This window comes from Megascapheus bottae, chromosome 21 (genome assembly GCF_031878675.1).
Source record: "Megascapheus bottae isolate mThoBot1 chromosome 21, mThoBot2.hap1, whole genome shotgun sequence".
Classification (NCBI taxonomy): domain Eukaryota; kingdom Metazoa; phylum Chordata; class Mammalia; order Rodentia; family Geomyidae; genus Megascapheus; species Megascapheus bottae.
In genome coordinates, this window is record NC_143529.1 from 18,852,360 (window position 1) to 18,878,368 (window position 26,009).

Genomic DNA, 26,009 nt, shown 5'->3' on the forward strand with positions numbered 1-26,009 from the left:
AAGGTAAAATAAAAAAAAACACAAAAAGTACTTGGCAGCAAAATAAGCTAGTATTCTCATTTAAAATTCTATAGGAGAAAATTTCATTAATTATTTTAACAGTTTTAGAGAAAAGGTCATGTGACCTATTGTAGGTGTTATATTTAATTCTAACACTGTACTATTTATTGTAATTAATTATGCACAGTTGCTTACAAATTTTCCACAGTCAGAGGTTGTAAGTAGGATTTCCTGGGCACTCACCAGAAATGGCCAAGTGGTAGATGAATTCATACACTGGCTTTGTCACCAAGAATTTGGCATTAGGTAGTTAACTGTTTAGACTCCAAAACTTTTATCTCAAGTGCAGGCAAACTGGAAACTGGTCTCTGAGCACCTGCACCCACTTCCAATTCCATGCAGCCCCCAATACTTCTGCTGCTTCAAATACATCTGGATTATATTTGTTTCCGTTTTTGTGTAAGATTTCACATGAAACTGATCCATGTCTTAAGAACACTGGAAATCATCAAGCTACAAGGTTTTTCCTGGGGTTCCTTCCTGCACCAAAATTTCTAAAGTTTCTGACATCCATTTTTTTTTTTGAAAATTCATTGGCTCCACAAAAGGTCCTTTTAGAGCCATGTTCTTCCTCCATCCTTTTATTTTCATTTCATTTTAGTTCCTTTTCTCTAGAATGTCTGAAAAAAGTCTTTGTTAAGATACCAGCTTTAACTTAGAAAAAATCATATTAAGTGAAGTAAGCCAGACTCAAAGAACATAGGCCCAATAGTCTCCCTCATTTGTCTCCTAGAAGAGATTTACAATAGAACAAAATCTAGAGACATTAGGCCAAATAGTATGACACTAAATGTAAGGAACTCTAGGAAAAGGAAACAAAAACCATATGATGAATGACTGTTGTTCTTAATGTACTATGTTATCTCTCATCTCTTTTGCCATCCCTTGGTTATCTCATATTGTTACAATATTTGACCTTGTTATCTGATATATTTTATATGTGCTTAATTGGTTATTTGAAATTGGATAGGGAAGGGGGGGAATCAAGATAAGCAGGAGGGGAGAGGGAGAGGGAAATGGGGACCATGTCATGAGAAAGGGTATCAGTGTTTGTAAAGTTATGCACCTTCTATCTGGTGAATATAATGTAACTATTCTTTAATCAAAATAAAAAAAAATTAAAAAATTTAAAAAAAAGATACCAGCTTTAGGGTAGTGTTTGAAGCTTTTGTATTAGTAGTTACGTTGGTGTATTTCTAGCCCGGGCTCTCTAGAAAAAAACAAATCTAAGGATTTTAGTACTTGCTACGTGGAAACTAAAATTTCTAAAACATCAGCCCCCAGAGATAAGCTGTGTTTAAGTTTTATTGTTAAAGGAATTGTCTTACTTTTTTAATCTAATTCTCTTACTTTTTTAATCTAACAGTGCTTATATGGTTGATACATATCACTGTTTGGAAGAGTGAGCCAGGCTGAACTCAACAAATTGGAGAAAGATGAGGTTCTTATTAAGGGGAACAGGGACTGGCACCATCCCGAATGCCTAAGAGTTCCCCACCCCATTGTAGAAGGTCGACAATGCTACAGCCCAGCCACCTTTGCCCTTCCTGGGAGAGGCAACCTTGACCTTATCCCCACCCCCCATGAGGAGGGGTATCTGTCTGGGTGGGGGTGGGCCTGCTTTGTGTGGAGACCTTCCCAATTTGAGCGCCAAACGCCAACTAAGGTGATAGGTAAATGTAAACACTGGGCTGTAACCCTATTGGCCACCTGCCTGTGGCTGGAGCTGGCTATGGTCCCTCTGTGTATGTAACTATCCCATTGGCCACCTGTGTGTGGCCAGGTTCAACCACATGGCTTTTGCCCTTGAAAACCGCTCGGGGTCACAGTGTCAGCTTCCGAGTCTGCACTGTGTCCCTGGCCTCTTAGTCTACCATCTACTTCCCCTGGCCTCTCAGTCTACCATCTACTTCCCCAATAAATTCACCTTTTTATATGAGACTGTCTCTGTGTGGTGGACTCTGGTGGGAGGTGGAATCCCCACCTGGAGGGATGTGGAATCCCCTCTTCTTGACTCTGTAACAGTTTTCAGGACTGAAGAGGGAAAGAGGGAAGATACTGGGGACGGTTCCAAGGGACTAGACATCATCTCCTGCTCTCACTCTCACTCTCATTCCCAGTGGGGCTGAATCTCTTATGGCATGGGGTATGGATGCACACTGTATCCTAGGGGAATGAGCAGTATGATCCTACGGAAGAGACCCATCTAGACTAATAGAGAAAGAAACTACTGTGAAATACATCCATGGCATGCCAATCACTCTAGTCTAGCTCAGCCAACAAACAATCATCACCATTGACCTTTTAGTGAACCCAGTCAACAGAGCAGTGCCACCAGCAGAATGCCAGTTAAATCTAGATTCCTGAGCAATAAAATCTATGAACAAAGTAGACAGATAGATAGAGATATAGAGATAGATAGATAGAGATACAGAGATAGAGAAGATCATGGTACACAATCACAGTGTATGCTATCTAATTGTGTGTGCCTACCACTGAGATAGGAGCTTAGTCTGTCCCTATGGTGTGTGTGTATGTGTTTTTTTTTCTTAAAATGTTTAGAAAAATGAAAATACAGCCTCTGCCAACTCATAGATGTCTCTTTTTAAATTCTTCAATATCTATAGAAAAATCTTACGAAACCCTCTGAATGTATGATTAAATTCCTGACCACATGCTAGATAAGTGTCTACTAAGGTGAAATAATTTTTCTTAAGCTTTACTGAAATCTACTTTACAAATAGTGATACATTGAAGAGATACAAGATGATATTTTGATATCTTTATGCACTGTGAAAGAATTACCATCATTAAGCTAGTTGATGTATCCATAACCTCTCTTGGCAGCTCTTTCAATGGCCATGTCCCTGTATCTGTCATTTCAGACCCATATTATTTCTGTTAACAGAAAAAGAAATGACAAAAATGAACTTCTTTGGTCAGCTTTGTCTCATCTTGGAATACACCTTGCCAAGATCTTTATTTTATTTTTTAAATGAACAACAGAAAAGAACTTCTTGGTTGATGAAGACTATAACTATCCTTTCAGATTCAATGATTATATCTCTAATTAAGACGATTGTAAGAAATGTACAAAGACTGCAAAAATTCATTATTAAAGCTGAGCCTTTTCAGTGAAAAAAATATTGAGTGCCTACTATCTATAAAGAAATCAATGACTTCTATGGTTCAGAGATCAGTTCTTTATCTTTAGCCTCGTTTGCAATATGATGCCTGGCAAATCCCCAATGATATTTACCAACTGAGTTAAATTCATGTGTCTGACTTTCTACAAAGAATTCACAATTTAACAAAACACATAGTGAATTCAAATTTAAACAATAGCAGTAAAAAGATTGAAAAGTAAGCTATCAACTTTTCCCCCATGTGGATTATATGATGATAAAATAAATCTGTTTTAATTTTAATTGTTGTTTGTCATTATACCATGCTTATGCCACTATTAGTATGAATTATAATTTCAATATCTATCTTCTATTCTGCTTTTATATAAACCTATCTTGGTGTCAGAACATATCCAAAGGGTCCATTGAACTGATTGGTACTTACAAATTTCTATACTGTATTAAATGTTACTATTGTGCCATTAAGTATGATAATGGGCAATTTTATTTCTATTATATTTTTAGTTCCATAGCTTGCATATGCCTACAATAACACTGCAGTTATCTACACATAGAATCTACACTTGAATATCAACAAATGATAGCAAAGAGCTCATGCCTTTAATTTGTACTAGACATTCAGATTTGAAGTTCATTTTTATTCATGCAGAAGGTAATATCTAGATCATATGAGAAATTACCATCTCTTGTCAGCCTGTGTGGTTGGTGTCTGTTGGGGAAAAATGCAAAAGTGTAAGGAAAAGAGATAAGTGAAAACTTATCCCATGTAATACATTCAGGTGTTTGGAAGACTTCTCATCTGCATACAGAAGAAAAATTCATTTCCTTGCAGGGCTATCAGCAGTACTGACAGTCATCTTGCACCTACTTCTTCAACTACAAGTTCTTCTTTCCTCTTTCTTGTCAGATTAAGTCCCATTTTTTTCCAGCAAAAATAAAGAAAATTAAGGTCCACTATTACATTTCAATGAACACTAAAAATCAGATTTAACTAGTTTCAGTCAGAAACTTGACATAGATAAGAGATAAACAAGGTAGAGTTGGAAATGAAAAAATAAATCAGAAATAATTTGAAGGAGCTTGAAAATCAAGATGACTTGTGAGATACAAGTTTTCTCAATTAATTTAAGTGCTAGAATGATGTACTTTTAAAAAGTAATTCAAAAATACAAAAGGATGTTTATTCATAAATAGAACATAAATTATATTGATTGATTATATTATAATTTTAATTTTTAAAAATATTTGATAGTTTTTACTTCTCTCTCCTTTAAGAAGAATTTTTAAGGTGGATGAATTTACAGACTAATCATGCAATATGGAAGTTGCCTTGAAGGGTATAGTATGCCTCTTAGTTTCACAACCCCCTGCCAACACACACACACACACACACACACACACATACACACACACACACACACACACACACACACACACACTTTTTATCAGTTTCAATGGCTGAACACCCAACAAGAATATCTTCGGAAATTTCCCTCAGAATCAAACTGTAATCCAGTAATAGGATACAGGTTACAATTTGAAGATAAAGTAAAATAAACCAGCAAAGCTCGTGAAAAATAGTGGTCCATACTTTGTATTTAGGCTTTACAAATACAGAAATAATAAAAAGCTACAAACAATATTTTCTTTAGAAAGAAGTCAGGAATTGAAACTTGTACAGTAATAGGAGGGCAGACTAACACTGACCTTTATAACTAGAGATAGAAGAGTTAGAATTTCCTCTTTGCTCTTCTTCAATAATGTCTTATTCTGAGAATTACCTCGGATCACTGTTTTTTTTTGCTAGTTTGCCAAAGGTTTCACATTTTTTAATATTACAGACAAACCAGTTTTCTAACATGAAAATTAGAAGTTGTAAGATCCTAAGTAGAATAAATCACATCTGAGAACTCTGTGTAGAAAAGCAGAAGGTAAGATATGTGTTTTTTTTTTCTTCCAAAGGCCAGAAATGCTGATTAGTATATATATATTTCTGACTCTTTCTATGTCATCTAATATAGTATGAGAACCAACATTAAATCTCTTGCATCCAGGAATTAAAAGTCAAATAATTTTAGTTAAAAATAGATCCCTGAAGTGTGTCTTTCCTTACTATACTTACATATTACCTAAAATGACTATGTATATTCTTTCGTTATGCTACCTAACCATTGTTCTTTTTGTTCTCTTTCTTTCAGTTTTTATTGCTGATATCAGAATTTTAATTCTACTCTGATCTACACTTCCTTGGTAGCTATCCAATTATCAGTGTGAGCCCTCCCAATTTTTAGTAGTTTTTTTTTTACTACTAAATTAACATCTTGACACATGTGATGTGAAATATCAGAATGAATGCATATAATTTATGAAGAATAAAGTCATATATTTATTTGACTAAGAGATAATATAATGAATTAAAATTCATCACAGCCTTGTACTAGAAAGATAAAAATTTCAATGAAGTTATTGGAATAGACATTCAAAAAAAAAAAAATCTTAGAACATGCAGGATGTATACCAGACGCAAAGTGATAGACTGGTGGATTATATGCAAAGAATGACTTTTTCAGCCTCCAGAATGCTTCCAAAATTTGAGCTAAGATTTACATTGGAAACAAAAGAAAACAAAACAAAACAACAAAAACTAAACTTCTGTACCTCCCGAAATAATGAGAAGACCATGTAATGATAGCACAGTAACCTCCAGCCACAGTCTCTAGGGGGAGCTAGTGTTCACTCCAGGGGGAGCTAGTGTCCACTCCAGAGCCATGTCCACCATCACCAAGACTGTGCTCACATTCCTGAGCCCGAGGGTCAGACCAAAATACCCTTAACGACCAACTGAAAACAAACAAAATACCTAAGCAGATATTTACATGTTGACCATTTTTAATGCTAAGAACAGCATAAGCTATTTTAATAAAGTCATCTGAGAATGAAACAATTCAAATACACAATATTTTCTTTCTTGATTTTGCAAACTAACATGGCAACACAAAAATAAATTCAGCATTACAGTGATTCCTTTGAACCAATAACCTATAAGGCTATGCAATTGTAATCAAGCATAGTAAGTAAATATACAAGAAATACATTAAAAAATTAAGCTTCCCCATGTGTATTATTCAGTTTAGTTTATAGGAGAAGTTCTAAATCAGTCCTACATTACCTTCAAGGTTGTTGAAATCACTATGTGACCTGCCAACTGTTTGTCTTTTCCTTAATTTTGTGAAAAATCTACCTCCCTCAAAGGAAACAGTACCTCAGAAAGGTAAAGGTGTCATGCTTAAGTGATAAAGTGAACATTTTGTATTTATTTTTGAAGCAGCATATCTTTAAGAGACATTGGAAAGCATTGTTGGAAAACAGAATGAAGCAATCCCAGTAATGTATTGATCTCCATCTCCATGTATTCTCAACATTCATAGATTTTCCTCAGTGGTGCGAGCGTGTATGTGTGTGTGTGTGTGTGTGTGTGTGTATGGATATATTTATATGTATATAAATATATGTCTCTGTATATAATATATCTAAATAATAAATACATTATATATATATCTGTGTCTCTGTGTGTGTATTCATGGATACCAAGGATCTAATGTGCTTATTTTGCCATCTAAACAATATAATATAGACATAGAACCACAATCTAATATATATATATGTAGATCATGTGTTTCAACTATGTTTTTCATAAAAGGACCTCTATATAATGCTTAATATGTAATTCATCTTATTTAAATGGAGTGAGAAGGCTGATGTCTTTCAGATGAGGAACTAAGAGGCAGAAATGTCATTCATGTCTGGAGTGAAGGTGCTTACCTTAGCTATCTGGACACACCAATTCAGCAGCAACTGCGAGCCGATGTTATCCTTGTGCTCATGGACATAATCCAGCAGGCATCCGTGGGGCATGAGCTGGGTGACCAGCTGGATGGTTGGGCTGAGACACACACCTAATAAGCGGACAAGGTGTGGGTGATCCATACTTGCCATAATCAGAGCTTCCTGTAAGAAAATAAAAATACGACAACACCATTTCAATGGAAAAGTTCCTCATAGTTCCATTTTCATGCATTGTTGTAGAGGGGTTGGTGATGATTTTTAAAATGTACTTAATGGAACCAGTTAAACATGCAATGATATTATTGCAACCATTTGATCTCTGAAGTGACTGAATTCAATGAAATTAAATAAAACACAAGGTGCAACATAAAATGGAATCGATTATAAAATACCTTCCTATAAACCAATACTAGCTTTTTCTCTTTTGTATTAAGAACTATATGACATTTTATTTCCTGCCAATCATATTGAAATGAATCCCAAAGTATATCATGGAGTTTTAACATTTGAACTTAGTTCCAGAGTTCAGTAACTATAAAAATAAAGCTATATGCAAGTAAAATAAGTTGATTTTTGACTTTTATCTTTACTACTAGGGTAGAATTGGGCAGCATAAAAAGGTAAAATGTATAAGTTGTAAAAATGTAGACAAAATAATTATAAGCAAAATATCATTTTCAATTTATACAGAATACACATTTTACAAGGACATTGTTGTGCAACTTTATTTTTATCCAAATTTATTTCTTTCAAAAATTGCAAGGTATTTCTTACTAATAGACATGTAAAATTTGAGGACCAGAGGAGACCATAAATCATTTTTTTTCTAGTCTACTTTCTGAATATCTTGAAATGGAAAAATTGATTCATAATTTTACCATAATCATAAAGGCACTTTTGGTTATTGAATATAAAAAGTGGCCTCATGATGACCTATTGTATCCTAAAATTAAGCCTTCCATTAAAAGTTGGTGTAGTATTTACAATTTGAAAAAAGGTATTATCACAAAGGATGTAGTTTTGTAATTTGTTATGCTTTGATATATGCTTCTATGTTATAAAATCAAGTAAAATAATGTTAATTTCCTGTGGAAAACAGTTGTAAAATTTGCTTTTATAAAAAGCCTACCAAAGATCATCTATATAATATTACTACCAACAATATTTTACTTGAGTTAATTGTAAGGAGTTAATCAATTTCACATTTTAAGACATTATAGAAGGAAACTGGTAGAAGTTAATTAAAATGTCAATATTATGAGAAAGATTTTTAAAAAGGTGAAATATTCAGCAATAAAGATAGGCAAGTGATTGGCTCACGAATTGGATAGAAAAACACACTACAAGACATTTATTAGAATAATCAAGCGTGCATGAGTAAGGAATGTTACTATGTAGTATTATATGATTATTAACTATTTCAGAATAGTGGTGGTATTATATAGAAGATGATTCCTCATCTTAGGAGGTCTGAAATGTTTATATGTGAGGAATTTATCTCTGCAATATTCAAAGTGATTTGACAGGAGGAGAGAGAAAAACAGAGACAGAGACAGAGACAGAGAGACAGAGACAAAGAGACAGAGGGGCAGAGAGACAGAGAGAGAAAGACAGAGAGAGAAAGAGACAGAGATGGAGACAGAGGCAGGCAGACAGACAGACAGACACAGACAGAGAAAGAGGGAGCCATGTATAGGAATCCATGTGTTTGGATTTATGGATACAAATTATCTATTACTTAAGATAGTATGAACTACTTGTTTCCACAATGTAAACTAGAGCCTCTTTAATTGAATTATATTATCTGCCCACAAACAAAACACAACCAGGTAAGGAACTGGAAGAAGAGCTTAGGAGCTCTGTAGGCAGAGCTATTGGTAAGTATGGCATTTTGACAACATCTGGCAACTTTTGATCAAATGTTTCTCTCTATAATCTTTGAGAAAGCAAGATGGGTCAACAGTTTTATGATCTTCTTTATATCCTTGTGATCAGCTGAAAGATTCAGGAAACTGAAGCTCAGTGAGGGTGCCTCCTCAGGTCATAAAAATCTCTGTCTCTTAGTGTAGTGTTGCTTTTTATGATAGTAAAAATATGATAATTTTTAGTTCAATTTCATCAGTACTTCCCATTGTGTGCATTAATCTTGTTAACAAGACAGCCTTAAACACCCCTCATTAGCCATACTTCAATGAATTGGGTCAAATTATACTTCAGTTCCTGCACAGCAAATAAAATCAGATAACTAAAGTGCTTACAGGTAGATTGTCGTCACTTACCAGATATTTTCAAAAAGGATTAAAAAAATCAAAGAAAAAAATATTTCTCTGACTCACTCAAAGTAGTATTTTGAACAGATCATTTCCTAAAGAGAATTGTGATATTTAAGGAGAAGAAAGATTTTTAGATCATTTTAACATTTACTATAATATGTAGAAAACATTTGCTTTGTCCTTACTCTAATTTTAAAAGTAATGATAATGTTATTCCAAACATGCATTCGCGTTTACACTAGTGGAGTTTTCGTTTGGAAAAGTAAAAGCCTGATTTTAAAAAAAAATCTATTAGTAAGTCCTGGCAAAAGAGTTGGGTTTGTATTAAAGAAAATTACTCATCACACTAGAAAGAGTATTGGAAACAAAATTGCAGAGAATTTGCATAATAGTTCTCTTTTTTTTTAGAAAGAAAAGATGAACAAGACACTAATTGTAGGTTTTATTTTTTTCATAAAGAGAATAGCAGATGGCTTTTGGAGGATAGAAGAACAGATAAAGAAAAGGGAATGTGGATTCATTTAGAGTGATGAGTAGGATGAAAAGGGGAAAAATCCCAATATTTTAATCATGGAGTGCTAGGTTTCAATAAATTACTCTGAGTTAAAATGAATCATGCCCTCTGTTACTTTTCTCCATGTGTGGCCTACAGAAGCAATTCTAGGTCTTTGGTGCTGTCTATGGAAGATGTCAACAAAGGCCATGGGAAAAATACAACCCCAAAACTATTCATCTACATTGTCCCAAAATAAAGCTAGCCTCTACCTTTATAGTTGTGTTTTGATTCCTTTTTGCTTTATACTATTTTTTTTCCTTGTAGGCAAACTCAAGACTGTTCTCATTGGACAGAGGGGGAAATATAACATGTGTAAGACTAAAAATTCTAAGGCAAGAACATTTTTCTTTATAATGAGATCTGGTTTGAATAAGGACATTTTTTTAAACAGTACCCAGGGACTCCCAGGGTCTACACAGAAATCTCTGAAGCATGAGTCCCATTCATTAGTCTCTAGCCATATGCTATTTGTATCTGTATTTTCAGCTGAGGAGAAGACAGTTCTGTACTAGAATAAAAGCGAGCAATGTCAAATTTCACGGTAAGATATTATTTTTTTCCCAAGCCATCTTGATACTGATGACGATTTCCTCACATTGGTTAGTGATTTTACAAAAAAAAAAAAAATAAGGAGGAAAAAATGTATGTCCAGTCAAACTTACAGACTATTCTGTTGTGGAAAAAAAAAAGTTAACTTCAGCCAGACTTTCAGTGTTTCATTATGTCTATGGGCCATTAATTCAATACCCTATGGCTGTAAACAGAGAAAAATCTCATTACATCAGAGATAAAGATTAAAAGAGGGAAGGGGAAAAAGAAAAGAAAGACAGCATGGACAGATAAACTGTGCTCAATGCTACAGTCAGCATATTTGTAAATGCTTGAAACAAATGTAGTTCCTGATGATTGTGAGGACATTGGAGAAGACTATTATGGGAATAATGATAAGTACAGTGATGAAAAATTACATAAATTATAGGTCCATATAATAATCTCTTTTAAATCTATTTTTCTACAGTTAGTTCCCATATATATTAAATTAACAAGATGTGCCTCAACTTTCATATTATGAATAAATAAGCATTTACTTATAGGTAAACAGTATTGGGCTGGGTAGAATTAATGTCGTTAGTCTAAGTTGGTGTATATTGCTTCCAGTTCCCATTATAATTATGCATATGTCAACAATGAAGACTTGGTGGAATAATCACAGGTCCCTGAGTTTCAACCATAGTAAATGCCAAAATTAAAAATAAAAATTTAAAAAGACTAAAGCTTATTAAATCTTCGATGTCAATCATCATTTCTCATTGTCACCCTAGGTCATTCACTCATTGTGTGGTCAATGTGTCAGATTTAGTTATTTTGTATTTTGTTTTGCTTAGTTTTTATATTTTGGGGGCACTGCTCAGATAGAAACTTGGTGCTTCATGCTTCCTACCAATATACAAGATATTTTATTCCTTGATCCATTACTTCAACCCTATTGGCTTTGCTGTTTTTGAGACAGGGTCCTGTATATTTTTCATGGCTGTGTTTGACTATGGTTCTCCCATTTATCACTCTTGTCATGGCTAGAATGCCAGGCATATTTTAACATACATTGCTTTTTCTGGTGGGGTGGTGTCTTATGAACTTTACTGCCTTTGCTGGCCTAGATCCAGTAATTTCCTTATCTCAGTTTCTAACATAACTGGGATGACATATATGTACCATTATGTCCAACCATTGCTTGATAATAGTTTCTCAAGAATGCTTTCCTGGGATAGACATGGAACCATGATCCTTTCAGCTTCTGCCTTCAGAGTAGCTAGGTATGAAACCTGCATCAGATCACTTGTAGTATTTTTCTTTTCATTCCTTGGGAAGTGAAACTTTTTTTTAAATTGTACTATATAGAGGGGTTACAGTTATGTTTGCCAACTTGTACTATTTTTTAATACTACACTAAAAATCTGGTTGAAGAATTCCAAACAGTGTAAAATTCTATTTTTATCTGTGTCTTCTCTTTTTTTTATTAGCGATAAATGAGATTTGAACTCAGAGATTTGCATTTTTTAAGGAAGCACGAACAGCTTTGGAGCTATGCCTCAAATCCTTTCTGTTCTGGTTGTTGGTGATGAAGGGTATCATACATACTTTTCTGCTTTGTTTGGATCATGAAACGCCTACATATGCATCCTTCCATAGCAGGTTATAAACCACTTCTGCCAGCTTTTTTTGTGGTTGTGTTGAGACTGAAAATATAGTAAAGGGCCACATCATGCAGGGTCTTAGAGTGATGGGAAATATGAGATTTATTTATAAATATTTTATATCCTATGAATGAATGTTCTTTTATTTTTTATACCTACTTATATCCTGGGAATATTTGTTATTTCCACTCTGTTTCTTTATATTCTTTGTACCTTAGGGATCTGGCTTATCTGGTATTTTCTTACATTCTTACTATTAAAATGAAAAGGTCATAGATCATGTCCTTTTGCTTAAGTCAACACCTTTTTATTCTCTCATTTGTAAATTCCTAACCTGTTTCATTTTTGCCTTGTTTGTCAAGATCCCTCTTCAGCTGATGTTAGTAATTTTTTTCTTAAAGACTGAAATGGTTCCATAGCTTGCTCTCAGCTATTCTGTGCTTCATTCTGCAATCTCCTACATTTAGATAGATTTGTTTTTCACTCCCCCGATACTATTTTTTCAATTTTAAGATATATAATGGATTTATCAAAATGTGGAATTAATTTGTCATGAGTTAATTAATTTGCAGTAATATAAATGTCACAATATTTTTCTCACAAGAAGACAAAATCCATTATCACCATATTCAAAATAGTTGTGCCTTCTTAAATATGAGAATTATTATGCCAGTATTCTGAGTCTCATCTGTAATTTCCATGTTCATCTCTAATCTGGAATCAATTAGCTTTTAAAAATATACAACTCAAATATTTCTCTAAAAGCAGTCATATATCTAATAAAATTCACTGTTCATTTTTAACACATTCTTATATAGCATATGGCATATAAAAATATGTAGGGCAGCTGGGCGAGGTGGCTGATGGCTGTAATCCTAGCTACTGAGGAGGCTGAGATCTGAGGATTGGGATTCAAAGCCAGACCGGGCACTAAAGAACCTGAGGCTTGTATCTCCAGTTAACCACTAGAAAATGGGAAGTGGTGCTGTGGCTCCAGGGGTAGAACACAGCGGTAGCCTTGAGCTGAAGAGCTCAGGGACAGCACCCAGGCCCAGAGTTCAAGCCCCATGACCCCCAACCCCAAAAAAGATACAGGGCAATTTTATGAATGAACAGAGTTTTCATTACATTCTTGCTTCCTCAGTTACCCCATTCCTAGAGTCAATCTATATTTCAAGCGTCTTTTGATGATCTCAACGTGGAGGCCACTGGATGTCAGCCACGAAGAAAATAAGATCCCTAGTTTGCTCATAAAAGTCCAGTCTGTTTTTGCTATTTCTATCAAAGCATCCATAACTACACTGAGCGCTTTCACACCACGTGTACTCCAGGACGCCAGGAGGAGACTACTGACGGGGGCAGAAGGCAACCTTTCCCTTACTGCACCTAACTGTGCTGTTAGAAGTTTCTCAGCAAATACTGTGGGTGTTTCTTAACCCCGCCCAAGCATGATAAAAATCCTTCAGCTAAACGCTCTTTACCTTCTCTGCCTCTGTATGTCATGCATTCCTCCTGAGAGTTTTCTAGTGTGGTCCACTTGGACAAATCTTTGAAGCAAATACTTACGTGTAAAATGACAGATCAGGTCGCTAATGGCAACTACCGAGGCCCCTGCTTCTTACCAGAGATAACCCCTCATCCGTGTGTGTCTCTGCAATGGGCTAATAATGGCTCTCAGAATCTGGCCACATCCTTATCTCAGGAACCGGTGAACATATGATTTATTTGGAAAAAAAAAAAAAGCCCTTGAAGATGTGAAATGGGAATAGTGACATTTGGATACCATTTATTTACCCAGGGTGGTGGTCAGTGACCCTACAAATTCCCTTATAAAAGGCAGTAGGAGGTAGACAGGAACAAGACAACAATGGGAAGCAGGTGACAGAGAGAGGAGGGCACATGCACACACACACACACACACACACACACACACACAAACAAAAAACAAAAAACACAAAAAAAACAACTATGGAGGAAGTTTGACACTACAGGCCACTTGACAGCTCTGAGTCAAATAAATATGTTCAGCCTGCAGAAATTGTAAGAGGCAGGAGGTGAGGTGAAGTTTCCTCTTGAGCTTCTGGGTAGAAATTGGTCCCAGCAACACCTTTTGCATGTATTGCCTCCAAAACTGCATATATTCCTGTTTAAAGCCATCACCTTTGTGGTAATTCACTGAACAGAAAGATTGTACAATTACTGTAGTCATTCTGGCTAGGATGGCATAAGGACTTATAATTGTTCCCACTAGTGGAAGAAAACCTGAACCAACTTGGGGAGTGAAAATGAGACTAAACATTGTTGTCTCAATTTTATACACATTTCAAAAATCTCTTCTTGTTATAAAATCCTGTTCACATTGGGTAGACTTTAATTGCATACTGTAAATGATTTGCTACTTATAATTTTTTCTAGAAAATAAGATATAACAGCTGAATGATACAGCAAGCTCTTATTACAGTGCCTAGAAAATACTAGTGCCTAGAACATTACCTATAGAACACTGTATGAAACCAATTATATGAAAAGGGAATAAAATCAGTAAGCAGCAAAGGCATTTCTAAGAATATAAAGAAATGACAGCAGTAGAAAGAGTACACATTGATCTTTTAAAGTCCTCTGGCATCATGAAGAATGCAATGCAGGGAAATTGACCCAAAAAGTATGCGTGTGTATAGTAGGGAGAGCTAACAACAAGAACAATAAGAAAGCCTCCCAAACCACAACAAAACCCTGAGCAAGTTTTCCTCTCAAACTTTTTTCTAGGTAAGCCCAGAAAAATTAGAATTATCTCTTCCTATCTTTAACTTAAGAAAAGTTGTAAGACAGCCAAAGTAGCTTTTCGAGTTGATAAGAAAACTTTAAAAAAGAATACAGATTTGTTCCTTATCAATGAATAAATGCAATTACAGCAATAATAGTCAAGAAAAAGGTGAGTTAAGTAGACAAAGAACAAAGATAGTGGTGCATTCTTATCATTAAGGCAAAGACACTTTAGAGCTACTGATTAATGTTCCTTAAAAAGAAATGGAAATGTCTCTGCAAATAACATTTCAAGGAAATGTAGAACAACCTTATCAAGACACAGGATGGATTTTACAAAGGTGGTTATGGAAGGGGCTGTGAAGAAGGAAAACATAAACTTACTAGGACTAGAATACTCTGTTCTAGACTACAGACTCTACCACTTGGAAGAAAGGAATAACATTATTAATAACATTATTAATAACATCTGTAGCTTTCAATCTTACATTTTTCCCTATAGGAAAGTGACTTTTCCTTTTTGGAAAAACCCTGTATTTACTCCACCAAAAGCTAGTTTCTAGTACTTTGCTCTTGAGATCAATCACTTTCTTCATCATTTGTGTCTGATACAATTTTCCTCATTATTACATGGAACTCATCAAGTTCTTGAGAAAATTTTGCCAAGCAGATACTACAATGTCAATTTACAAGTTTTTTTTTTAAGGAAAAGCACTTGCTAGTACCTGAAAAGTAGCCCAGCTCAGTATAAATCTGGTTGTCATAACAATCCAGTTAAGAATTTTCCATCACATTTTTTCCTTAGAACATATTACTCTCCGTGGGAGTGAGCAGGAAGACTTCATAGCTTTTTATGGTTATTGTCCACTTTGTAGGAATGATCTTGAGATGAATGAGCTGAAGGGTTCTTCATACTACTACATGCTAACAGATACTCCACCTTTTCTTGATGAGTCATGGGAAATTTATCCTCCTATATGCTACTTGAAATTAAATATTCCATGATAAAATGATAAAAATGCTTACAAGGGACAACAAAACACTTCTATGTCTATTTACATTTGATGCATAAGTGACACTGATTCTAGAAATTATCAGTCAATAATTTCTCAGATAAAATTTGGCTTAGATCAGTATCTAGTAAAATTTGTTAATTTCTCTTACTTCATTACATAGGACTTTATTTGTTCTTTTGTGTCATTCAGGGAATTAATAGAATATTCTCTTTTCCTGGATACTACTCTTTTTCACAGGAAGACACCAGTCTGTTTTAAATCTGCAAGAATAATTTTAGTTAATTAATGACATTTATATTAGAGATATGTAGCAATTAATGGCTAAATGAATTCATGAAAACATTTCCTGTATAACTAATGAAATAACTCAACTGTACCTCTAGCAATGGAACAGGCAGGACTGTATTATTTATGACTCATCTAAGATAAAAGGGCAAGTGACTTTAATTAAGTCTTGGAGTTTTCACTTACTATTCTTTATTATAGAATGATTCATCTGTAAAAATTCTGTCCTATCTTTCATTTGTTTCTTATCTCTCCTAAGTTTTAAAGAAATTAATTAGTTCATCAGATATATTAAATTTGAAACCATGATTTATATGCATGCTCTTATATTAAATATTCATGTCAACATTTCATATTCTACACTGGTCCTGATGTTGAAGCATAGACGTATAGGTAATTACCGTGAGGACAACCCTATGCTAATATTATTTATTCCATTTATATTTTAACACAATATCAGTAAATACTGTTATCACCCACTTAGGCACCAGCAGTCAACGTAAACCCTTGGAAAATACATGGTGCAACACAAGATGCTCTTGTTAATGTCTTTACTTCAGGAAACTCTGGGTCAAAGGAATACGATGTGACTTAGTGTCTAGACACAATCTGAACAGGGTTGTGAAAGCAACTGTAGAGGAATGACTACCTCAGAAAGAATCTGGCAAGAAGGCATCTGATCCTGATCTGACATCTGACAATTAAGCAGTACCTTACAAATGAAAATGGTGCCTTGGATTTTTTTTTGGGTAATGCTTGCTTTGGCAAAGGTCACCTCATGATTCCCTGTTCATTTTGAAGCTGTAGTGCAAGTCACTATTAATAACCATTTTACATAGTCTCTAGGATGACTATTGAGTTTAGAATGTTCTTAGAAACATTCGCACATTTCACTCATTCACTCTTGATAATGATGGAAGATTATGCAGACTTAAAACGTCACATATACAACTCTGAAGTTCCTAACATCTTAGCACAAGTCTGTAAATTCCAGTTTTAAAAAATCACAAACATTAATAACTATAATAATTTTTGTAATGTAAGTTCTAATAATTGCCCATTGATGTGAAAAATCTATTCTAATTGAGAATATAAATTGGGGGGTAAAGGCTTGTTGAAGAAAGCTGAAGTATTTCCACATGAGAAGCAAAGGCGAGAAATTTCATCAGAATGGTGGCATATTAAACAGAAAGGAGTGTGGCTAACCATTCACAAATTCTCCTTTCCTGATAGTGCTGTAGGAAACAAGTCTTTCTCAGGCTGCTTAGCCATATAATAGGATCAATAACACCTGTCTTGTGCTATCAATAGTGTCACATAAGCCAGCGAAGGGCAGGAGTAGTGTGTAATAACACTTTTTCAGTGTAAGCAACTTCTGAAGTGAAAAAAGGGGAATGTGTGCCATGTGTGGGAAATACACAGATCAGCTTCTGTGGAATATACAGTACCTGATGAGGAACAAAGGGGAAAAAGTGAGGTTGGGATCAGGACTTAGGGGAATTTAAATTTTATTCTAAGCAAAGTAAGAATCAATAAATTCATGGTTTCTTGGTAACACTTCCCCCAGGATAAATCATAGGGAAACTATCCACAGCTGAGGTCTCCAAACACAGTGCATCCTACCTAAGGAACTGGAAATGAGGCCAAGCAAAGGCACACAGGCTTTTAATGGGCTCTAAGCCATGTATCTTCTGGTCTGGATATGTTTTCCCTGAGATTCTTCAGGAAATTTGGCTTAAAGAATAGTGGAATCTGTTTTAAACATCAAGCTAAAACTTTTTCTGTTCTTTTTGAACCGTCACCCTTTTAATGATTCTTTTTATTTTTTCTGCAGGAAAAAATGATTTGACTCCAGGAGAAGTAGAATTCTTGCTTTTGTCCATCTCTTTTCCTCTCCTACCAGTCTTGCAACTAGTTATATTTTCCGAGTCCATTTCAGCCTTATAACTACTTTCTTTCCCATGAAATTTCATGTTTGTGTTGTCTATTCTGCTTCATTGTTTTGCTTACCGTTAACTTTCTTCACTTCAGCTATGACAGTGACTTTTTAATTATTCTGTTAAACAGTTCAAGAAGCACAAGGGAACTTAAAAGTATTCACCACCCATTCTTTGAGCATATTACTAAGCGATGCTGAAAAGGGCAGGAGGTATGCCAACGTCTAACTTCTCTCTCTCTCTCTCTCTCTCTCTCTCTCTCTCTCTATATATATATATATATATATATATATATATATATATATATGTATATATATATATATATACATACACATAGGCTTTCCCAAAGGCAGTGAAGTATCTAACGGATATAACAAATTTCAAAGGGATTCCATTGCTGTATTTTACTTTTCTGTACATGAGTCAGTGCTGGTGGGTTTGAACTCAGGGTCTTGTACATTTTCTCTGGGCAAGTTTGCTCAAGATTGGGCCTCTACCACTCGAGCCACACATCTAAAATTGGTCTTTTTTTGTTTTTAATTACAGAAAGGAGGCTTACAAGACTTTTCTGTCCAGACAAGCTTACAACAATAATCCTTATATCTCACCCTCCCAAGTAGATAAGATTAATCTTTCCAGGATAATTACTTTCATAGTTTTTGAAATCCCTATGCAAATTTTATGTGATTATAAGGATCTTGCTAGTAATGATCCATGCCTTTCCTTTAAAAATCAAACTGTACTGAAATGGAGTTACTATTATAAAATGAATGGTAAGATTGCTTAAGACTTAAAAGTTTTAAAATTGATGAAGTTTTAGAAAGTTCTTCCATTATCCTTCATCTTAACAATGTTTTGCTTTTATCTGTCTCCTCAGTAGAACTAGAAAAGTATCTATGATGACATACTATCACAACTTATTTAGATTAAAATTAACGTAGTTTATGCATTCAAAGTAATCATTCATCAGATCTTCAAATGCTATGCAAAAGCCACTCATAAAAATAAATGCTTCAATTTTAGGTATTTAATTGAAATTTATATAAATTAAAATTCAGAGATGATGTGTTAAAACATGAACTAGAACATTATAACCTGAAATTTATTTCAGTTTTTTTAAAAGTGTAGTATAAAGATAGAATCTTAAATTTTCTGAACCAATTCAGTGATTCAGTGATTTTTTTTTTTAGGCAAAATCTACTCAATTAAGTTTTAAGTGTAATGAGAGAAGCACTGCACTTGAAATTATCCACAGTACCAGAACAGAATTACAGGGCTTTACGGCATCATGGTAGTTGTGCATGTTTAGTATATTTTCTTTTGAAAATGTAATGGAAAAATTTTAATACTTCATTTAGCTACCAGATGACATAAAAGTTTGCCAGTATGATTTTCACAGGAAATCTCAAATTATGGAATTTTTTTTGGAGGGGGGTTGGTCCTAGGGCTTGGACTCTGGGCAGGGCTCTGTCCCTGAGCATTTCAACTTAAGGCTACTTCCCTAACTCTTGAGACAGTGCCACTTCCAGTTTTTTAGTGGTTAATTAGAGATAAGAGTCTCAAGGTCTTTAGTGCCCCAGCTGGCTTTGAACTGCAATCTATAAATCTCAGCTTCCTGAGTATCTAGGACTAGAGGTGTGAGCCACCATGCCAGGCTAAATTATGGAATTTTTTGATAACAAAACACAGAGTTATAAGCACTTAATATTTTCCAGCAACATTCTAAAATTTATAAATTATATATCATATGTTATCAAAAATATACAATGCAGGTAAAGTTACTTCTGCCAACACAGATGAAGAAGACATCTTCCTATTTAGTGCCATGGAGAGTATGCTCATACAGCACCCTTGGGTGATACTGTACTAAAAAAAAGAATTCATTTTGATTAGCTTTTAAAATTTAAGAACAAGCTATGTCAAGTAGAAATTAGAGATACATATTATTAAAACAATAAATATTTCTCAAACTATTAACTGTATAGTAAAATTAATTTTCCAGGTAAATTATGTCCATATTAATAAAGGTATACTTTCTAAAGAAAATTAAAAAGATACTAATCAATATAAAAATGTGGAGTGGAACAACAGTCATCACAACATGATTACACAGACTTTAATTTTTTTAAAGTGGCAAGGCAAGACATATGGAAAAAAATTTCTTAACTGAAAAAAACATGTCAAGATAAGCAATATCATCAATGAATGGAGACAAAAAATGGGTCATAGAGACTAACGTTTCTGTTAATTATATGGATTGAAATACTATGTAATATTTGCTGGATTTTGAAAATGTTCACTAGAAATAAGAAAGAAGTTTATTGTTTGACTTTGCCTCCTAGGAAGAAAGCAGTTTTGATGTCTAGTTTCGATTTGGCTCTGCGTTTCCTAAAGGAGAAGTTGTGTGTATGTGCGTGTGAGTGTGTGTGAGTATGCATATATATATTAGGATAAGAGATATAGCATATGAGAACTTTTCCTTCTCTTATTAATTTTAAATTGCAAGTACAAGCAAAATCTAGGTTCACTTTGCATGTCCGAACTGCCCCAAGGAAGATCCAATTACTAACTGGTATGTTTATTACAGACACAACTTGCATGTTTAATGGAAGTGTAACTCTGATACAAAGTCTCTTTTCAGTTGTGTTACATCCACTGATCTCCTTTGAAGAAGTACATTTCAGAGATATGAAGATTTTTTTTCTTGGTATATTTCACTTTTTCACTATCATTTACATGTCATGAATGGATATGTAAAATATCTGACATTCCAGATATGTAATTCATTAAATAATATTTTGTATTTAAAATTAATTATGTTTACCAAGAATATGAGAACATATTATTATGTTTAGCATAGTAACATAAGACTAATTTAATATTTGTAAACCTATGTTTATAGTCTCTGAAGAGTACAATGGTGCAACTTCATTTAACAATTCTTTCCTGATCCCCCCAAAACATGAGGTGTGTATGATTTAAAACATAGAGAAAAACATACTTTAGTAGACAGTTTAGATTGTTGCATTGCTGAAGCTTAAACCTATCAAGATTAACATTTTATACTAACATGAATTAGAAACAGGAAAAGTACTATAATGAAGACAAACTCAAGTATAAAATTGCATCCTGGCTTTAAATACATATACATTCAAATATATTAATATATAAGTCCATATGTATATTTTAAGCATTTATGCATCCATAATATATGGACTCACTGATTATAACATAATATTCATTCTCTTCAGGTAATGTATACACAGATCTTTATATCCTTCCTCCTGTAGCTATGCTTTATCTTATTTGTAAATGTAGTGCTTATTTTTTTATGGAAATATTTTTTGATATTTTTTATTGTAATTAATAGAAGGGTTACATTATATTCGCCAGTTAGAAGGTACATTTCTTAACAATCATTGCTACCCCTTCTCATGTTTTTGTTCCCATTTCCCTTCCCTGCTCCCCTCCCCTCATTACTTAATGAAGTATTTCATATTAATTTAATGTGTCTCTAAAACATTGTAATGATTAGACATTAAGATTTACTATATTTTATATACTACACTTTACTATAATGTCTCAAAAAATAGAAAACCCACAGAGTTTAAGAAATAACCAAGTTTATGAAAACATGCTATTTAGCCTGGTGCTGGTACCTTACATCTAATCCTAGCTATTCAGGAGGTTGGGATCTAAGGATCATGTTTTGAAGGCAGCCTAATTAAGCATCCAAAGACCAGAAGTGGCACTGTGGTTCAAGAGGTAGAGCTCTAATTTTGAGCACAAAGAAGCTCAGGGACAGGACTGAGGCTTTTGAGTTAGAGTTTCACAATGGACCAAGAAAACAAATGTCATTAAAAGCCAAATGTACTGCAGTTTTAAAACTAAATAGAAGTAATTGTATAACAAGCTTAATAATCCTCAAATGTATTCTTATTTTATAGCATAAATAAGGAAAACTTGAATAAGAATGCATAATTTGTAAAGGTATCAGAAATTTAAATAATGATTTATCAAATAATAAAAGATTTACTAAATAGTGGCTTATAGATAACCTTTATTAAATTTATTAATGTAGTATGATTTTACAGGAATTCAGTATGATTCCTAATATAGTTATAATACTGATTGATAATGTAATCTGAATAAACTTATAGTGACAGAGAAAGAGGCATGTAAGCAAAGCTTTAGATACACAGTATATTAGTATTAGGTGAAGCACACATGCTTTGCTGTTATTGAGATGCACCGCAGTCTTAGAGTACTCTGGCCTCCAATGTTTAACAAATGTCATTAATTAGTCTTACTGTGAAATCTACAAAACAAAGAGGAAGTAATTAACACTAACTTTTTACTTCTGAGTGAGTGGAAAATGATCTCTGATAAGAAACAGTCAAAGTTATGAATATCCACTTTACCAGGAAATTAACATTTTACTCAAAACACTTAAAATCTTATGGCCTAATTTTCCTTAATTTCTCAAAGCTCAAAAATTTACATTAACACTTTACACTTTACTTCCTTCCCTCTTCACTCTATAAAGTGAAGTAAAGTAGAATTGCATGAGTCAAATCATCATATACAATAAATCAACTCTAAGCCAAAATACAAAGGTTTTGTGTGTGTGTGTGTGTGTGTGTGTGTGTGTGTGTGTGTGTGTGTGTGTGTGTGTGGTTCATGGGGCTTGAACTTGGCCTAGGCACTGTCCCTGAGCTCTTCAGCTCAAGGCTACCAGCATACCCTTGAGCCAAGGCCCACTTTCCGTTTTCTAGAGGTTGATTGGAGATAAGAGTCTCAGACCTTTGTGCCAGGCTGGCTCTGAACCTTGATCCTCAGATCTCAGCCTCCTGAGTAGCTAGGATGACAGGTCTGAGCCATCGCGCCTGGCACAAAGCTGTTTTGAAACTAAGAAGCAATAAACAAAAGCCCAAATAGAAGAAATTGATGTTTAACTGAAAATATTTAATCACAATATCAAAAACCATAGAGGTCTCAAAAGAAAACTGTAAATAGAAAAATATTAGCAACTAACCACAAAGGCTAACATATGTAATTTATAAACATTTTCAGACTTTCTGAAACTTTACACTAAAATCAATTAAGATAAGACATAGATCATAAATACAGCCTCCATCACAATAACAGAAATGCATATTAAAACTGTTTTAAAAATGTTTCCATAATCCAATATATATATATATATATATCCTACAAAATTAAGAAATATGAGGGAAGGACTGGGTAAGGGTTGGTGGGAATGTTGAAAGGACTGACATTGATCAGCATAAATTATGTTGACAAACTGCTTTGTTAAACAGAATCTCCTTTGTACAATTACTTTCAGAAAATAATTTTCAAAAATTAGAAACTGCTTGGAAAATATTTAGGCCCTATGGTATCTGATCCTAAGAGACCATTTGCATTCCCTGTTAGAATATTTCTTTGCATTTTTGCCAATATCTCATTCTAGAGAATGCATTTATTATTTTATTCTCATACATTCCTCAATAAATTATTTTCATACATTCCCCAATAAAATGTGGAAACTAGAAAAGCAAGGATTCTCAGAGGATTTTGAGTCTGTTCTTGTCCTTTTAATTTTTGTTCATCAGATATCCATTATTTGAAACTATGATAAAATATCTGGTTTGTCTTGGCCTTGCTTTAAGTACTTGTCTCTATTCATAATACACAGTCCAATATTTATTGAACAGTATCAGTTTAAGAGGCAATTTACATATTCAGTTTACTAATATTTATTGGATTCTGTTGAGAATTCTATAATGATCCTCTTAATAAATATATAGAGAGCTTTTAAGCCCCATTGTCTCCAAACGTGACCTTATTTCAAAATAGAGTAACTGAAGATATAACTAGTTAAAACGGAGCCCCGCTGAGGCCTGGCCTCTAACCCCAAATGACTAGTGTCTTCAGGAAGAAAGGATCATTTTAAGATACACAGAGAGAATGCCATGTGAAGACAGGGGATAAATGTTACATCGACCAGCCAAGGAACTCCTGCAGGATCCAGAGTCTGAAAGTTGCAAATGAAGAGCATTTCGGGACGCTCATAGAAAACATGGCACTTGATTTCTTGCTTTCAGACCAACAACGAGAGAATCAACAGTGATTGTTTTAAGCTCAAAACATAGACATACACTGCAATAGTATTTTCCACGTTTATATCAGGCCAGAATCCAAGGGTTGATGATTAACTCCCCTCTCGCACATATTGGTACACATTGCTCATAAGAAATATGCCATAGACCAATCTCTAGGGAGAGTAATCTAGTGATCTAGTGTCATCTACAAAAATAACATATATTCACCACTCTAGAAATGAACTTTACCACTTGGTGGGGGGGAGCGAAAAGGTTGGAGAAAGTAGGAGAAAATGAGGGAGAGGATAACATTGTTTCACAAGCAATGTACTCATTACCTTACTTTATAACTGTAACCCCTTTGTATATTACCTTTACAATAACGTAAAATATTATTTAAAAAACGTATCTTCATACATGCATGAGGATCTCGGTCCTTCAAAGCAGAAATGCTTGAAGAGCAAAAGTATGGAACCTATCTGAATAAAAGTTCCAACAGGAAGGATGAGTTAAACTTCTTTGACCACATAGTGAGTAGCTGCAATGAATACTGTGAAAGTTTTTGGAAACTGACAGAGACCTTTAGAGTACATGGATGATTAAAAAGGGAAGTAGGGGCCTAGTGGTAGAGTGCTTGCCTAGCATGCACGAAGACCTGGGTTCGATTCCTTGGTACCACATACATAGAAAAAAGCAGAAAGTGGTAGAGTTCTAGCCATGAGAAAATCCCAGGACAGTGCTCAGGCCCTGAGCTCAAGCTCAGGACTGGGGAAAAAAAATTAAGAATTAGTAGATTTTTCTTTGAGGAGTGGAAAATACTGAGATTTGAACTCATAACTTTCTACTCACTAGTTACGAATTCTACCACTCAGATCATGTCCCCAGTCCTTTTTTGCCTTAGTTTCTTTTCAAATAGATTATTTTGCTTTTGTCAAGCCAGCTTTGGAACATGATCATCTTTACTTCCTTCTTCCAGGGAGCAAGGATGAAAAGGGTGTGCCACCACACTCATCCTTATATAAAGCTTATAGATTTAATTGTTAATTAAAAAGGAAAAAAAATAGAAATGTACATTTTCACTTATTTATTTATTTTTTTTGCCAGTCCTCAGGCTTGGACTCGGCCTGAGCACTGTGGCTGGGATTTCCTCAAGGCTGGTACTCTACCACTTGAGCCACAGCACCACTTCTGGATTTCTTTGTGTATGTGGTACCAAGGAATTGAACCCAAGGCTTCATGCATGCTAGGCAAGCAGTCTACCACTAGGCCAAACTCCCAACACTTATTCATATTTTTATAAAGGAATTAAAAGACTATATAAGAAGTTGATAAAATAATTTTATATTTACTGTTAACTGAAAAAAATCATTGAGTAAGCTAAGAAACTATTTTACATATTGCTTTCACTTTGGGGTTATATAGATATATTAGTGGTTTGAAAATAAATTTAAATTTATATACTTAGAAAATTAAATATTTGGAAATTGGATAGGGAAGGGGGAAAAACCAAGATGGGGGGGTGGGGGGAGGATAATGGTGACCAAGACATGTGAAAGGGTATCAATGTATGTGAATTATTGCACCTTCTATCTGGCAAATATCATGTAACCTTTTTATTAATTACAATAAAAATATTAAAAAAAAGAAAATTAAATATTTGGTACAGATGAAGATGTTCTTTAACTCATCAAATTATTTAGTCAGGATCTTGGTTCATTTTTAACTATCCAAATTGTTTTCTTTTTGCCATGCAAACTTGAAGTAGCATCCATTACTATAATATCACACAATGAGATTAAACAAAAATGACATAAATCACCATTATTAG

The 26,009-nt window shown here is 34.2% G+C and overlaps 1 protein-coding gene across 1 annotated transcript in view; it reads right to left on the reverse strand.

The window, feature by feature from the left end:
• Positions 1-26,009, reverse strand: part of Erbb4 (erb-b2 receptor tyrosine kinase 4) — a 972,219-nt gene that overhangs the window by 129,889 nt on the left and 816,321 nt on the right. The window contains exon 21 of the mRNA XM_090354754.1: positions 7,029-7,214. Coding sequence (XP_090210880.1) covers positions 7,029-7,214 — 186 coding nt within the window. The remainder of the gene's footprint in view (positions 1-7,028; positions 7,215-26,009) is intronic.